The sequence below is a fragment of the Pyrus communis genome, chromosome 4, assembly GCF_041283825.1.
Source record: "Pyrus communis isolate YQ-2024b chromosome 4, ASM4128382v1, whole genome shotgun sequence".
NCBI lineage: Eukaryota > Viridiplantae > Streptophyta > Magnoliopsida > Rosales > Rosaceae > Pyrus > Pyrus communis.
The window spans coordinates 24109625-24126563 of record NC_142568.1 but is presented as its reverse complement, the minus strand read 5'-3'; the positions used below and the strand labels follow the sequence as shown (position 1 = coordinate 24126563).

The 16939-nt window shown below is 38.1% G+C and overlaps 3 protein-coding genes across 9 annotated transcripts; 1 reads left to right on the top strand and 2 right to left on the bottom strand.

The window, feature by feature from the left end:
- The first annotated feature begins 40 nt into the window (after positions 1-40).
- On the top strand, positions 41-3715 carry LOC137722410 (tryptophan--tRNA ligase, cytoplasmic). Its single transcript, XM_068461405.2, has 12 exons — positions 41-417; positions 516-635; positions 819-1004; positions 1443-1494; positions 1596-1661; positions 2090-2176; positions 2389-2481; positions 2578-2658; positions 2776-2847; positions 3077-3145; positions 3228-3338; positions 3479-3715. The coding sequence occupies exons 1-12, from the start codon at positions 191-193 to the stop codon at positions 3527-3529; spliced, it is 1215 nt and encodes a 404-aa protein (XP_068317506.1). The 5' UTR covers positions 41-190; the 3' UTR covers positions 3530-3715.
- A 231-nt stretch (positions 3716-3946) lies between these two features.
- Positions 3947-7519, bottom strand: LOC137722409 (uncharacterized). Of its 7 annotated transcripts, none has more exons than XM_068461399.2 (3): positions 7222-7519; positions 6146-6279; positions 3947-6003 (listed from the first exon to the last, which is right to left on the bottom strand). In XM_068461399.2, the coding sequence occupies exon 3, from the start codon at positions 5905-5907 to the stop codon at positions 4117-4119; it is 1791 nt and encodes a 596-aa protein (XP_068317500.1). In that variant the 5' UTR covers positions 5908-6003; positions 6146-6279; positions 7222-7519; the 3' UTR covers positions 3947-4116. The 7 variants fall into 7 exon arrangements, with proteins under 7 accessions (XP_068317500.1, XP_088549276.1, XP_088549278.1 ...); XM_088693150.1 differs by having other exon boundaries at positions 3947-6008; positions 7222-7388; XM_088693152.1 differs by having other exon boundaries at positions 3947-5981; positions 7222-7372.
- Positions 7520-8594: 1075 nt separating this feature from the next.
- LOC137723615 (putative F-box protein PP2-B12) lies at positions 8595-11582 on the bottom strand. The gene is made up of 3 exons (XM_068462814.2): positions 11168-11582; positions 9520-9638; positions 8595-9350 (listed from the first exon to the last, which is right to left on the bottom strand). Exons 1-3 carry the CDS (start codon positions 11522-11524, stop codon positions 8840-8842), a joined length of 987 nt encoding a protein of 328 aa, XP_068318915.1. The 5' UTR covers positions 11525-11582; the 3' UTR covers positions 8595-8839.
- Positions 11583-16939: the final 5357 nt, after the last annotated feature.

Here is a 16939-nt window from a genome sequence, read left to right as displayed (position 1 = left end):
CAAACAACCCAAGTAATTTTCGTAATAATACGGGGCGCATAAACAAATAAGCCTACAGAACGTGGTGATAAAATCCGTGAAAACACCAAAATACCCTCCGAAGAAAAAGAAAGGAAGAAGAAGAAGACGCCGCCGATTTTTACAGAGATAGTGAGCGAACGACGGGGAGAGAGAGAGAGAGAGAGTGACGATGGAGGAGAGAGTGGAAGAGGCAGAACCAGAACAGCAGCAAGAGGAGGAGCAGGTAGTGAATCCATGGACGGTGTCGGCCAAAGGTGGCGGGAAAATCGACTACGACAAGCTCATCGACCAGTTCGGCTGCCAGAGAATCGACCAGCAGCTCGTGGATCGCATCCACCGCCTCACCGGACGTCCTCCCCACGTCTTCCTCCGCCGTGGCGTCTTCTTTGCCCACAGGTCCCTTTCTCTCTCTCTCTAAAGTTTACATTTTTTTTTCTGAAAATTTTGCAAAAAAATGAATTGGGGATCGAATTTCGAATTTATGTGTAATGCAGGGACTTGAATGAGATTCTGGATGCCTACGAGAGGGGAGACAAGTTCTATTTGTACACAGGAAGAGGACCTTCCTCCGAGGCTTTGCATTTGGGGCATCTTATCCCCTTCATGTTCACTAAGTAAGCTCCCCCTGCATTGCTATCTGATTATCTGATGTTGGTCTTTTATGAAACTTTTTATCTTTTCGGTTTTCGTGAGCGTGATCTTCAGTATCTGTGTGCATTATGTTGGATTTGGCGATTGGTCGCGTGTTGATATGAAGTAAACTTTTTAAGGGTTTATGAATTGAATGCTTTGTGCAGATATTTGCAAGATGTCTTCAAGGTTCCTCTCGTTGTACAACTTACCGATGATGAGAAGTGCATGTGGAAAAATCTGACTGTGGAAGAGAGCCAGAGACTTGCCAGGGAGAATGCTAAAGACATTATTGCTTGTGGTTTTGACATATCAAAAACCTTCATCTTCTCCGATTTTGATTTCGTTGGTGGGTAAGTATCAGATATATAGGCTTAACTCCATTTTGAAGTTCATATTAATTCGTGTTGATACTTGTTATGTATGTGAGTTTATGCTTCAGTTTTGAATTTGATCAACGGATTTAGTGGATTACTAAGCTATTTGCTTCTCTGCCCATGTCAGAGGGGTTTGAGATTTTATAATCTTATCAAATCCCTTTTTTTGGGTTGAAATTGATTGACACTCACATGAGGTCCCATTTTTCTTGAACCGGAATTAGATGCCCTTGATGATTTAGTTGGCCGCAAACTGCTTGACAAGCTACGATAATAATTAGGAAGCATTTTAGTTTCAAACCTAACAGGGCTTGATTCTATCATGAATACGTTATGTGTGGGTGCGTGTGTTTGTGTGTGTGTGCACGTGTTGTATCACTTGCTTGCTGATCTTATGTCTAATTTCCTGTGCAGTGCCTTCTACAAGAACATGGTGAAGGTTGGAAAGTGTGTCACATATAATAAGGTGATTAACAATCTTTTCCCCCCATGGCGAAATATTTTCTTTGTCTACCTCTTTGTTTGAGTTTTTGTAATAATTTTATGAGTTTCGGATTTAATATCCAGGTTGTTGGTATATTTGGTTTCACTGGAGAAGATCACATAGGAAAAGTTAGTTTTCCACCTGTACAGGTATTTTCCTTGGCTACGCTGCTTATCACATGAAGAATTATGAAATTTTAGCTAGTTGTTGCTGACTAGCTCCACAAAATGACTGAAGCATATATCTGTTTTCCTTTTATATCTTCACTGAAACCTCAACTCCTGTAAGTTCGATTTAGCTCATAAGTGCTTATTCTTTCCTATGAGCTCTTATTGTTGACTTGCTCCAGTCAACTGTACAATTCTTTCACCAGTGAACATCTTTCATATTTTCCGTCATATAAAGAAAACAAAGCATTGCTTAGTCCAAGTCAAGCCTCCACCAAGAATATTGACTTTTCTGAAACCTTCAGTTTGATGTTCTGTATCGATTATGTGACTATGTAAGATGACACATGGATGCGACATGTGCTGTGATACATATTAAGGAGATCCAATATGGTCGTGTTTTAATGCAGGCAGTTCCCTCATTTCCAAGTTCATTTCCTCATCTCTTCTCTGGCCAAGACAATCTTCGTTGCTTAATACCTTGTGCAATTGACCAGGTATGCATGATATGGATAATTCTCAGCTATGATATACGTGTTTTTCCCCTTGGCTAAATGTTTACGGATCCACCTTACCTATAAATGCAGCACCTTTTCAGAGTATAAAATAGTTTTAGTAACTTTGTGTGCTAGTGCATTTGATTTAACGTTGTTTTCTTTCTTTTGTTTATTTTCTAATACCATGATTTATTTGTTTGTGATTTGTCAAGGATCCTTATTTTAGAATGACACGAGATGTTGCTCCACGAATTGGATATCACAAGCCTGCATTGATTGAGTCTTCTTTCTTCCCTGCCCTGCAGGTACTTTTATGATTTTGGCAAAGAAAACTTATTTTCTACTGTTAGTAGCCTATGTTGTGATTTCTGATACCTTTTCTGGAATGTGGATACTTGCAGGGAGAGACAGGAAAAATGTCGGCTAGTGATCCAAATTCGGCCATATATGTAACTGATGCTGCAAAGGAAATTAAGAACAAGGTTTGCATTTACGTGGCCGTAGTCTCACAGTGCCAATCTTCTAACTGAAATCACAATCCAAACGGTCCAAAACTCTTCAAAATTAACCTAAAACAAAGAACTTCTGTGTATATGCAGATAAACAGGTATGCATTTTCTGGGGGACAAGATTCAGTAGAGAAACATAGAGAGCTTGGAGCAAATCTCGAGGTATTTGGATTCTCTCGCATGTTAGTAATAGAAATGGGCCCTCCCCGATTGGCATGACAGTGTAATTTGTTGCTGGATGTGCTGCCTTATTTCCTCATTAGATTGTCCGAGCAAGAAGGCAAATTTACATGCCGATTTGATTTCATATGTTATGAGATTTCTTTGTTAGTACTTGGTTTGTGCCTTGTAACTTATTGAGGAATTAATTTATCTTCTGGAAATTATTCAGGTAGATATTCCATTCAAATATCTAAGCTTTTTCCTAGACGACGATGATAAACTCGAAGAGATACGGAAGGTGAGACTGATCGCCCTAGTGAACTTATTTGTTTTCTTTGTCAACATATTCTTTTTGCTAATTCACTGGGGATTGCTATTAGGAGTATGGTTCCGGACGCATGCTAACAGGTGAAGTGAAGCAACTTCTTGTTGAAGTTTTAACCGAAATGGTAGAAAGACATCGTAGGGCTAGGGCTGCTGTGACTGATGAGGTAAGCTTCTAGCATTTTTAGACAATTGGCTGTTCTGTAAGTTATTCGTTGGCGATGAAAGCGTGGTGCTTGATCCCTGAAAGTAAACATTTTGAACTATATGCTCAGGACTTACGGAAATGTTTTTGCATATTCTGCAGATGGTGGATGCATTTATGGCAGTGAGGCCCCTACCGAATATGTTCAGCTAAAGTCGAGGCTGAGAAGCTTACACACACATCGTATAATCACTTTTCAAATTGAAGCTTAGCATTCAACTCTTTACTAAATTGAGATTTAATCATCTTTCGATTATCGATGCAGCTACGCCTGTTTTCTGTAACAGTCGTGTGAATTCGGACTGCATTTCAGCTGAATACGATGGTTTTAAGCTTGCATTTGTACGCTATTTTTCGATGATAGCTGTTTGTTCACATCATCTCCATTAACTTTCAAATGAAACAGAGTTGTTAATTGCAGAGTCTGTATGAGCGAACACAGTTAAACAGAACGACGACGCAATGAAGCTGCAGCGTTTAGCAATCACCGGAAGTTTATGCCGATAGAACTGAGAGATGTGTATCCCCGGACAATTATGATACGATCTAAGAGGATAAATAGATTGAATGTGCAAAAGAAAACGAAAACGAATCCTTATTTCGCAATTGAAGTAGTTAAATTAAAACATACATTAACATTACTTCCACACAACCGATTCTACTGCGTTTTTGAACAAGTGAAAGGGAAAAAAGGAACCGAAATCTAGGGGTACGAATGATTTTAAACAGTCTAATTCAGGTCAATGCGGAAGGGTACATTTCTTTTGAGAATGCCCTAACATATGACAGCGACCGCATTGAACCACCCTCTTCGGCCTCTTGAAGTTTTCTACACGAAGGACCTTCTTCTTGGGTCTTCCAGGTGGCCGTCGGGTCTTGGGTGGGCGTATCATGATATCAACATTGGTGCTTCCACCCTCTGTTCCGTCGCCTGGCTCCTTCCACAAGCTCTTATCCGGAATGGGATGAATCATCTGCGAATAGGTCTCTCGGTAACTTGCTACTGTAAAGCAAGGCTCAGCAAACAAATGGACATTGTGTCCACAAGACATAAGTGCAGCAGCAGCATGTGCACAAGGTAGACCATATATATGCCAACGGCGACAAGAGCAAACACGAGTTTGTATATCCACAATATTTGTCCGCTCCGTAGACACAATCTCAAATTCAACTTCATTTGCACGAAGTACTTGATAGCAGCGAGCATCAGCCATTGCCTCTAGAATCCGCTTCTCAGCAGATGGTACTAAAATTGACGTCCATCTCATTCCCGTATCCCGGCGGTCATTATACCACGATGATAACTGATCACGAATATGCTCCATCATTTGCACAATAGGGAGCTCATGGCATTCAAGAGTCCAATTATACAACAACTCCGTAACACCGAGAGTAAAATGGCCATATCGCACTCCTTCAAAATATGCTACAGCCCAAAGTTGGGGAGGGAAGTGTTGAAACCATGCAATCACGTCTTGTGAGATCTCTGTCATCTCTGCAATCTTGCTGTCAAATTCAACTGCAGTGAGAGCATAAACAGCATTCCAGAAGATATTCACCAACTTCGCATTCTTAAACGTATCACGAAAATTTTCACTAACATGACGCAGACAAAAACCATGGAAGGCACTAGGAAAATGGGTTTCCACCGCCTCTACAACACCCCTTTGTCTTTCAGAGAGTATTGTTAGTCTAGGCATGTTGTCAGTGTTTACTCCCAGAAGCTTTCGCAATTCTGACATAAACCACATCCAATTTTCATCGCTTTCCACATCAACAATAGCTATTGCCAGTGGAAATAATGTATCATCAGCATCAACAGCTGCAGCACAAAGTAAGGAACCCAAGTATTTGCCTTTGAGGTGCGATCTATCAATTTCCAAAAGTGGCCTACAAGCATGTATAAACCCATAAATTGATGCACGGTAAGAAATGAAGAGACGGTGGAAGCAATTTTCTTGTCCAGTGGTAAAAACTGAAGCGATGCTTCCAGGGTTGGTTTTCTTTATTTGCTCACAGTATCCAGGAAGAAGCTGATACCCTTCTTCAAAAGTTCCATGAAGTGCTGCCATGCTACGCTCCTTGCCACGCCAAGCTTGCATGTAAGAAACAGCAACTCCATGCTGATCCCGGATATCTTGCAGGATCTCTTTTGGTTTATACCGTGGATTATCCCGAACCCGTGATTCTACAGACCTAGCAACCCAACCTACTGATGCTTGCTGATGATGAAGGTTGAGAACTCCTTCACAGGTATGCTCACCATGCAGGGTTCTTACTGTAAAGGTTGGACCTCCGGGACATTTTGCCACATGGACACGCCATGGGCAACCTTCTTTGGAGCACTTGGCTATAAACCGGCTGCGATCTGATTTCACTATACGAAGATCAAAATGTTGTACTAGAGCAATGTTCTTCAATCTTCTTCTGCATGTTTCAACATCAGGAAATTCTTGCCCAATAGCCAAGTCTAAAGCATATTCTGTCAAAGCATGAGAATTGTTCTGCACAGCTAAAGATTGATCTTCCATGTATCCACGACAGTAGCAGAAGTGTCACATGATTCTAACAGTTCCCCTCATCCCGACACAGATTGATGATTCTTCTGAAAGGGTGTATCGTAAACACTGCACTACATGAGACCTCCTGTTATATATGGATACAGCATAGGAACACAAGAACAAGGAAGCAGCATTTTTCTGTGTGTGCATGCGTGCATGTCTGTGCACATAACTGATCAACAGGAGACCCAAATGGGAAGAATCATACCTGTCCTAACTAATCAATAACCATAAGTGAAGGGCGGTTGTGATACAGGATAAGAGCATTTCAAGGTATATCCTTTGACCCTGTGGTGTTGATGAATTACATCTTTTACAAGGATAGAAACATTATTACCACGCCTATGAAACAAAAAAAACAAAAAAATACCATGACCAATTTTATTAATAAATGGTATCAACTATTGAACAAATTTTGAAGACACGGAAAAATTCACTTATCGGCCCAATTTTGAAACTTTGGATCCACCGGTATTAAGATTACTTGTGTTCGAGCCACATGCAACAAGCCATTCAAATGAGGGGTACACCATTTTTATGCAATTAACTGTACTAAAACTCCGTATCACTCTTGCTCCAATAGCAGACTCAATTTTCATTTGCCACATAATCTACGGATAACACGGTTAAACTACCTAGTAGCTGTAAGACCTCGCACATTTCTCACTGCTACACACAATTTCTCATCCCATCATCCTCAGACTGAAGGCAAAAACAGAAACCGAAAAGCACGGCTTAAGAACAGTCTTATCCAACAGAATGTAGGTTAAATTTGATGAACCCTAAGACCCGACTCGACTGCACAAAAGGCAAACGTCACCGGAACAGTCAATGTGGCCATTTGAGTCACCGACAAACTGGTGATTACTTACAACACTATAAACTAAATTACTCATAAGCCATTAAATCAAAATAGAGCATTCTGCCCCAAAAATTATTCCCAACTCAAACCCAGGACTTGAAAATTTACAACAACAACAATCAACAACCAGAAATTCCCAAACTTTTTTTCCAAACGACAATTTGGGAATCTCAGAGCGGCGGATCCAAACACTAATCAATCCCAATACCCCAAAAGGCTTTTCATATAAGCACTTTTTACGAAGTGGGTTCTTCTCCTTTTCAACAATCATTGCACAAAACGATTAAAGTCAACAACTTGTGCTTTAATTTCTAATTTGAAGTGAGCGGTTCTTTTGTGGGATGTGGTGGAATATAAATATCAAATTATGTGAGATTAAAATAGACGAACTAGAGAAGGAAAGGGAGGAAGAAATGGAGAACCTGGTGGGGGTGAGAGCGAGAAGCTGCGTTCTGCTGAAAGTGCTTTTTTCCGCTTTTGGGTCTTCTTCGTTCTCTAAGCTGGAGTCTGGCAATTCGAGAGGAGATAGACCAAAACCTTTCCTCTTTTTGTTTTTTTTTTTTTTTTTTGTTTTTTTTTTTTTCGTTTTGAATTGTACGACAAGTTTTTATCATTTATAACTAAAATTTAGTCGTAAATTCACAAACATCATTTTTATAAAAAATTAATTAATTAATTAAATTAAATACAGAGAAATTTTTCACTTCAATAAACTTGAATACCTTTGAAATAAAAAACTCAGGTCCCATTAGTGTTCAAAATAAATCTTCTCTCCAATCCCTATACACTATGAAAGGTCGTGGAAAAGATGTAATTTCAATTTTTTTTCTTTTAAAGTCTAGGTTTTTAGTTAAAATAGTCTTTAAAATTAACATAACTCCTTATTTTAGCATCTGACATTGAAAATCGATAAAAATAATTCCTAAATTTGTCTATAGTTAATCATTTTAGTTATTGATTGAACATTCTCCATTAAATTGAAAAAGCAAGTAGAGAAACTAATCGGACAAAATACCCTCACTTTATCGGTGGTGCCAACTCTAACTTTGGCTGGGGTCGGCTGTCAATTTCCCCTTCTTCTTGTCTATTCTTTTCCCCTTTTCTGCTGCTTACTCCCCCTCCTCTACATCTTGATATGTCATCCTCTTCATACCTTACTAGTCTCCCTTCCTCTTGTTCATCTAAGCTTCGATCTCACTCATCTGAGCTTCGTTTTTCAGTCATACTTTCTCTCAAGATAGTGCGTAGAGTTCTAGTTCTTCAACCGTCTCAGGTGTTCCCAACACCACCACCTTTTGATGTCTGTTGGATTTGGCATTTTTGCTCATGATTTTCCATGGGCTTCTTTTTCTTGATAGCCGACTCGTTTCTTTCAATTGCCGGTTATCCTTATTTTCAGCGTTCCAAGTAATGTCAGGTGATGAGTGTGGATTGTGCAGATCGAAATGCACTGTTTTAGTGGAGGCGACAATAGCAGATTTCTTGGTTGTGTGTTTCTTTGTCTTTGAGCTTTAACTATTTGGCTGGGCTCTTGTTGGTTGGTTGCAGATCGAAATGCATTGTTCCAGTAGAGGCGACAACAACAAATTTCTCGGTTGTGTGTTTCCCTGTTTTTGGGCCTTAACTACTTGACTGGACTGTTGTTGGTTGGTTTGATTGACCCCTTTTTTGCTTGTTTATGTTTCTTTGTTTTTTGACCTTTTGCATGTATATCAGTTTCTTTGTGGTTAATAATAATTTCCTACACCAAACTAAAGATTATACATAAAAACCAAACTCACTCTTCACAAGTCACTTTTCTATGGAACCGATAGCTTTATATTTCTATAGTACCAACACAAAGACAACAACAAAGCTAGCAATTGACTATGACATTGACACGTTTCAATTGCGACGCTTTCCAAATGCCAAAAAAAAAAAAAAAAAAATAAAAAAAAAAAGATAAAAAGGCAAACACCTTTTTAAATCTGAATTACCATAGCTCAATTTTATAATATTTTGAATTCAAAAGGACAATATTACCCTACTGCCACTTGATTTCTACATCCTTTTAGGCCTGACCTCAATCCCTTGAAAAATGAGGCCACCCTTCCACTGTCCACCCCTAACCTCCAAGCAAGTCATCTCCAACTCCCCACCTTCACCCCCTTCACAGAAGAACTCCCCCAGCTCTATCTCCAGCCACCCGTCGTTCCGCTCTTTCGGGTACTGGGCCTCGTTGATCCCCCTTGGCTGGAACGACTGGAACGACTGGAGGCCGGGAATGTGTCTGCGGTTGAACAGGCCAATACGCCAAGGCCCGGCAATGTGGTAGCCCTGACCTTGGGTTTGACCTCTCTGCCCGTCCAGAAACACCACATGTTTCGTGGGCTCCTGCCCAATTAAACCCACTGTGACCTCCACAGGTTGGTTCCCAAATCCATGAGCCCCCGCGGATGACTTGAATACAAGAAAAGCTTTGTAAAACGTGGATGGGGACAGCATCCGTGTCCCAATTTTGCCACGGATTTCAAGCCAGCACACACTAATAAGCTCTGCCACCTCCTCAAACCTGTTTGTTTACAATAACAGAGAGTTTATGTAACAAAAGCATGGAATTGTTATCGCACTTCAAAAATTATCTACAGTCATCAATCACGAGGATGGGATGCAGAACGGATGACTATTTCAAAATGCTGATAACAATTTCTTTAAAAGAAAAGAAGAAAATTTTAAGAGACCTCGAGTCGGGGACAGAAATCCATCTCCAGTAGTGAGGAGTGTCAGCCCAAACAATCGAAAGGGCCCTTGCAGCAATCATGTAGCATTTCTTCCCACTCCATTTGTCCAGCGAAAAGCTCTGCATTATCATTCCAATTAAAACTCGGGATCTTAGAACAGTGAGAAATAGAAAACGCTTTTGGAAAACAAACAAAAAAACCGGAAACAATAGAATGCATTCGAATTTCTAACTCAGTTTTTCAACCGTTTCATCTTACTTCTTCTAATGCTAAAAAGAATTGAACACTATTCCCTCAACCATCTGTACTTCAAAGTGAATAATTCACAATTTGTTATTAGTGGTGGATCCAGGATTTCAAGCTCGGAGGGTCCGAACATAAAAGCTCAAAAAAAGAAAAAAAATATTTGACTAATTTGGTTCCGTATCACTATTTTCTACTGAATTTGGTTCATTAAATAAATCAAGATTAATCTTAAAGGTAATAAAACGAACAAATTCTCCTCAACAACATAACGCTACAAAGATAAAATTTGTTAATGTAGCATATATATTATTAACTGGGAGTTACGACTAAAGTCTAGGATTAAAAAACTTATATGAATTTGGAAGAAGTAAAATTAGGCAGCTAAAGGCGGTGGAAGGGCAAATGGTGGTGGGGAATAGGGTAACTTGGGTTTAAAGTTGGAAGGTCGCGATGATTGGGTATGGGTGTTCTTAAATATAATTTGAAGATACTAGAAAAGATCGGGGTTCTCGGACTCTATAGAGAAAACAAAGAATTTTGGTTTTTACATTTTTTATAACGACCTACTTAAAAACGTTGTCGATTTGACTAGGTCTTTTAAAACAAAAATTAAAAACCTATTCTTTTTCTTTGTTATAAGCACTATTGCTTGCACATCCATGGAGGCAATAAGCCTCTCCACTGCATCTGCCCAAATTGTTGGAAGGTCTTGAAGGTCGATCACAAATGTTTCTTTGAGCTTCCAAAGGGTTCCGAGACCCCTGGATCCCTATATGGATCCGCCGGTGTTTGTTATGTAGTTACAAAAAAAGAACGAGTGCTAAAATCGCTAGACAACTTTTAAACTACGAAGTACAAAACAAATGGGCATGACATCCCATATGTCATCACAATTTTGTCAACATTTTTCCTCCATTTTTGTCACATCTCATCAATATTCACATCACCAAATGTACACAAAATATTTGGTCCCACCGCCTACTCACTCTCTCCTCGGCCAACAACAAAACCTATGATCTTCCTTGGCCAACAGCAAAACCCATGATCTTGCCGGCCTCCAAACTTCGAGAAATTTTTCCAAGTGACGGGAACACCATGACACGTGGTGTTCCCTCACACATTAGGATTTAGTTTTTTATATTTATTGAAATATAAAATTAAAAAATATTCAAGATGTCAAATCCTAATGTGTGAGGGAACACCACGTGTCATGGTGTCCCGTCACTTGTAAAAATTTCTCCCAAACTTCCAAACTTTGTACTTTCCAGTACGGAAATTTCACGACAAATCCATATCAACTAAGACTCTATCACATCAGTGAAACAGAACACTAATCCACAACTAAAATAAACAAATAATCCCACAAAAGAAAAGGAGCAAAGGAGAAAAGTAGTAAAATTACCAACTTGCCCTGTTCGATGAGAACAGGGTTGTCGCACAGAGCGAGGAAAAACTCCTTCTTGGTTTTGGAAGTGGAGGAGGGAGACACAAGCGGCGGCCGTGAGGGTGACGAGGAGGACAGGATAGTGTGGATCTCGGGAGGAAGGAACTTGTCCCAAACGGCGTCGGATTCGGCGGCCGACCTGAAACTCCTCGAAACCGACGACATTGTGCCCGCGTCCCGAGGCGTGGTCAGCGAGACAACGGTGGCTATGCATCCCTCCGGCAAGGCCTGCAGATCCATGGGGTCGCCTCCGCCGCCACCGACATCATCTGTTTTCTCCTGGTTTCCGCCACCGCCTAAGAAGAACTTGAACATTTTTGTGATTTTAATGGGTTCCTCGGACAATGGAAAATACGTTGTAATTTGTTTTCGTATGTTTTCCGATTGCAGTGGGCCGGTTGTGTATTTATAGAGTGATGAATGCTTAGCCGTTAAGTCTCTCCCGCTGTGAAAGGGTCTCAGGATCCTCTGGACCCTACCACAAAAAAAATAATAACATTAGAATTTAGAAAGCTTTAATGAAAAATTTTCGGTACTGTTCATTTTAATAAAAAATTATATTTTTACATTAAAATATCAATTATGATACTATTTATTTTATTTTTTATTTTATTCTTATCGTTAAAATTCAAAATTTTCAAATTATTTTCATTAGTTTTTTGTAAAATTTATTATGCTCAATTTTTTTTAGGTCAAATATTAAATCTGTTAGATTAGATATGGTTTGAACTTTCGCGAACGCCGTAATGCAAGAATAAGATTCATGACTGTGATAGGCCCACTTGCCAAATCTTGTTAAGTTAAAGCTATAAATAAAAAGGTGAAAGAAAAAGGTAATATCTTTTTCCCATATCAGAATCCGTTTTATTTATTTGACTTTCCTTTTTTATCTTTATTTTTTTAAAGAAAAGGGGAAAAGAACATTCCATGTACTTTATCTTCTGGTTGTGACAACAATCCACGAAGAATGTTACAACAATTATTCATACTCAAAAATTATTAGTTATCGATTTATAAAATTATGTTTATAGTTTTCGTTCATATTATGAAATATTTTATAAAAATTGTCTCTGCGAAAAATTAAACCTAAGTTTAATCATCAAATTGTATAAAACAAATTAACAGTATTAGTAAAAGCATTACGAACCGTTTATATATTTTTCATGGTAGGTTAACTAAACAACTTTAGTTTTAATTCATATTTTGCAGAATGATCTTTATAAAATGATTCATAATATGATTGATTCTGATCATAAGCACATAATTTTGTAATTCGAACATGAAGAATTTTGAATAGGAGTCCACACTCATCCTTAAACTCTGCATAATAAGATATTAAATTTGCTACTTTACATCGGTCGAGTCCCCTACTTACAAATTGAAAACAACACTTTTAGTCTACAGTAACTCTCTTGTTAGAAACGGATCTTGCACATTTTTTTGGTTAAAAACGACTTGTAGTCTTTAGTTGGAACTTGGAGATGGCGTAAAGTTACCTTAACACAAAACTCACATTTTCTTATATAGGTAAAAAATGGTGATGAATTTGAATTTTCTTATTTTCTTTTCAATGCACGAACCTTAATTTTGAAACTTGAATTTGAGTCTTAAGTCTAAGCCTTATATTGGAGAAGGAAAGAAAGTATATTTGTGTTAATTACTAATATAATTTTTGTGATATATTAAAATACAAATTTGAATATGAATTTGGCAAAAACTTAAATCAGAATTTTGAGATTCTAACCGAATAAAGAAGGAAAAATAAATGTTTTTACCCAAATACAACATTTCTGCATTTGGGTCCAACATCTCAGTTATGTTACTGTTTGGACCCAAAATTACACAATCGGTCCGAATAATCGAAGTTGTTGAGTGAACGAAGTTCTAAACCGTTAGGTGACTGAGTCAAGATAATTTTAATTATTATTAAGGAATAATATTATGAATTTTATCATAATAATTATCTCTTAATAATATATTGAATTATCAAAAACACAGTTGGATGATAAAGTCGTGATGATAAAATGTCAATGTGGTTTAATACTGCTGCAATTTCGTGGAAAGATAGCATGACTGTCATGAAATGAGTCAGAGTATGGCAGAATGATTATCAAGTTCTGTGACTAATCAGATCATGAAGGAGGCCGCATGCAACGGCATATTCCAGTAAATGGGTGATAAGATTTGCATGGATTACGCGTAAATTGGAAGAAAGCATGTGGCATGCATGGCTACACTCAGACAGATAAGGGGCTAATTAAAAAGAAAATAATGGTCTTGGATAATGATGACAAGCCTAGGTAGGCTAGGCTGTGATGATAAGAAGACTTTTATTTGGATTGGCTTTTATGAGGTTTGGAAAATCACGAACATCTATCTGAAAGATATGCCTTGGTCTCTGACGCGGATTAATTTTGGTTCCGCGAAATAGAGTTGCAATTGGACTACAAAATTATCTGGCCGTGTCAAACAAGTACATCAGTCCTGTGAAGGCAACCGGTGACATCTTCAGTTTGGATAAACAACACTGTTGCCATAGAATCAGCCGTTCCCGGAGCACCTTCAGTTTGGATAAACAGCATTGCGTCGAGGCCGACTCGTTATCTATCCAAGTCTCGGTCTAGAAGGATTTTCGAATTCTTATTAGCAGAGATCATCTCATTAGCCATCTCGGCGAAGTGAGGTGTTACAAGTTATTACATTGGGCACATTGAAAGTTGAATTTGATATTGAACTTCGCAGAACTAGCAGCCTTGTCTTCAGACTCTAGAACCCGAAGGTCGACGAGTGTTCCTTCCTCGGCTGCAGTCACAAGATCAAGAAATCAGCAGCGCGCTCAATGCAACATCAACACATTTTACTCCTCGGCCGAGCTTGGCCGACGAGTTGGCACGCCCTGCATACAATTGAAGGACGTAGTTCGCTTATTAATTACTCGGCCTACGCGCCACGTAGGCTTGGTAGTTTTTAGGGTCAACAGTTACACAATGACAAAATTTGTAAGGATAATGTTTAGTGAAAACGAAAAAAAAAGGATGAAAATTCTAGGATGGGTACTAGTTTAACCTAGATGGGTGAATAGGTTCCAACTTAAAAATTCAATTCAATTTTCAGTTTAATTTTCATATTCACAACACATATCAAATTATCCTACACATATGCAATTACAATGATAAATGAAATGTGCACACAGGATGTAGGATTTAACGAGGCAAAATCCACCACTAGGAAAATCCTTGGGCTTTCAAGCCAAGACAAACACTAAGAGAATATAAGTACATAAAGACTTACAAAACTAATTAACTAGGCACGCATACTAGTAGACAATTTTGTCTCCGCGCTTTGCTACTCGATCTCTCTTTAGTTTTCGAATGGAAGTGGAACGACACTAACCCTAACCTAATGCATCTATATATATATCAGTTAGATTAGAAAGGAGATAACAAAAACAAAAGCATACTAGTCGTAGCAAGTGATTGATTGCCTTGGTGTTAGAGTATTTCTTTTCAACTGAATGCATTTTGGATTCATACCTTCTCTCTCCTTAGGTTGTAATAAGAAAAAGCGGTTCACTTGAGTCGTTCAACCGCCCCTTACCCAGTGCTCATGATGTGCTACGGAATCTCTATCGTGCCGAGGGACCAAGCAAGGCATAGCTAATATCATAGGACCGGCTTGGTATCAACGACATACAATTTAGAATAGAAATATCGCTTTTATTAAAAAAAAAAACATAAGTAAACGTAATGCTTCTTAAATATAAATGCCACTTTGGCATTGCTGATCATAATACTGGTGACGATAACCTCTAGGCTACATCAGTGACTGCTGAAACGTTCGTCAATCGTCAAAACGTTGAACAAAAAAAAAAGAAGAAAGATGTATCGTCACACTAGTTGCGAGTAATTTGACCTAAGAACAACAATGACATATAGGTGAATGTGATCAGCTGGTTGTAACAATGCATTTGTTCCACTGCATTTAAATTTGAACTAGTCTCCCGTAAATTAGTAAAAGTTTTATATTATACCGGTGCATAGAATGCACCAATGTATTGAACCGCTAGATTTATAATTGGACTTTTACAATCTTTTATGGTAAAATTAATTAAAAATATGAAGAGTAACCAAAGTTTTTATAAACACACACACATATATATATATATATATATATATATATATATTTTTTTTTTTTTTCAATACAAAATTCATTCTCAACAGTTCAGATCTTATAGAGTATTATAACAAAACTTCCAATTATAACATATCATAGTAAGTAATTTTGTTACACATAATTTCGTTTTATACAAAATATTTTTTTTTTTAGCATTGGATTAATTAAAAATCACAAAAAAACACATGCATAAAAAAGAAAAAAAAATTAAGTGTTCTAGAATCTTTCGTAGATTGTAATATCACTTTTGTCAAAGAAAATGACGATGGAAAAAATAAAATAAAAAGAAAAGAGGGTTTGGGAATTGAGACAACACAAAAAAGATTAGGATGGGGGAAGAATGTGAATATGATGAAGGAAGCATGTGGGGTGTTTTTGACGTGTCGAAGAGGGACTTTATATGTGTCGACTGTTTGGTTTGCATGTGCTCGCTAATTGCCGCCACGCATGTCACAATCCTTGTACTCCTCCTCCTCCTCCTCCTCCCCTGTACTAATCTTTTCGTCACTTTGCTTTGGCTTTGGCTTTGGGGTCGGAAACGCACTCACACCTTGTTTTACTTTCTATTTTCCACTTCACTCCCACATGTTTACTTGTTTCCTCAATATAAAATTAAAAGTAACAAAAGATGTTGTTAAAAGGAAAAATTAAACAAATGTGAGTTAAGTTAGATGATCAATCAGTGGCGAAGTCAAGAATTATTGAAGGGAGGGACAAAATTTAAAAAGGTAAAAATTATTGTCGACGAGGTTTCATATCATGAAAACATTCCATAATGTGCTCATTCACTGCATAATGAAACGTTATTAGCAAGGGTAAAATGCTGTAGGAAAAGGTATTGAGCCGTTGGAAAAAAATTTCGAGGAAAAAATTTGTCGTTGATCGTCGCAAATTCTTCTATTCAAATGACTTTTTTTTTTCTTTTCTGATTAGTCATCCAAAAAAACACATTTTCGACACCAATGACCTTTCAGTTTCGGTTAAATACTCGTCGAAGTCAAATTTTAAAAAGGTTAATAATCCTAAATTAAAGAGGTTTTTTGTAAATCTGGTGCAAATATAGTTTACAAGTTAGCTCATATAAGGTTCTCAAGCTCACAATGTCATCAATTTAATAAATCATCATACAATTAGGCCGAAGATAAAAATTAATACACTTATAATATATCTATTGACCCTAAAAATTACAAAGCCTACGTGGCACGCAAGCCGAGTAACTAATGAGCTAACTACGTCATTCGGTTGATACGAGACGTGCCAACTCGTCGACCGAGCTCGGCCGAGAAGTACAATTTGTTGATGTTGCGTTGAGCACGTTGCTGACTCCTTGATCCTGCGATTGCGGTCGAGGAAGGAACAAATCTCGACCTTTGGATTCTCGAGCCTGAAGACAAGGCTGCTAGTTCTGCGAAGTTCAATATCAAATTCGGCTTTCAAGGTGCCGAATGTAGTAACCTGATAATATCTCACTTCACCGAGAAGGCTAATGAGATGATCTCTGCCAATAAGGATTCAAAAAGCCTTCTCGACCAAGACTTGGATAGGTAACCAGTCGGC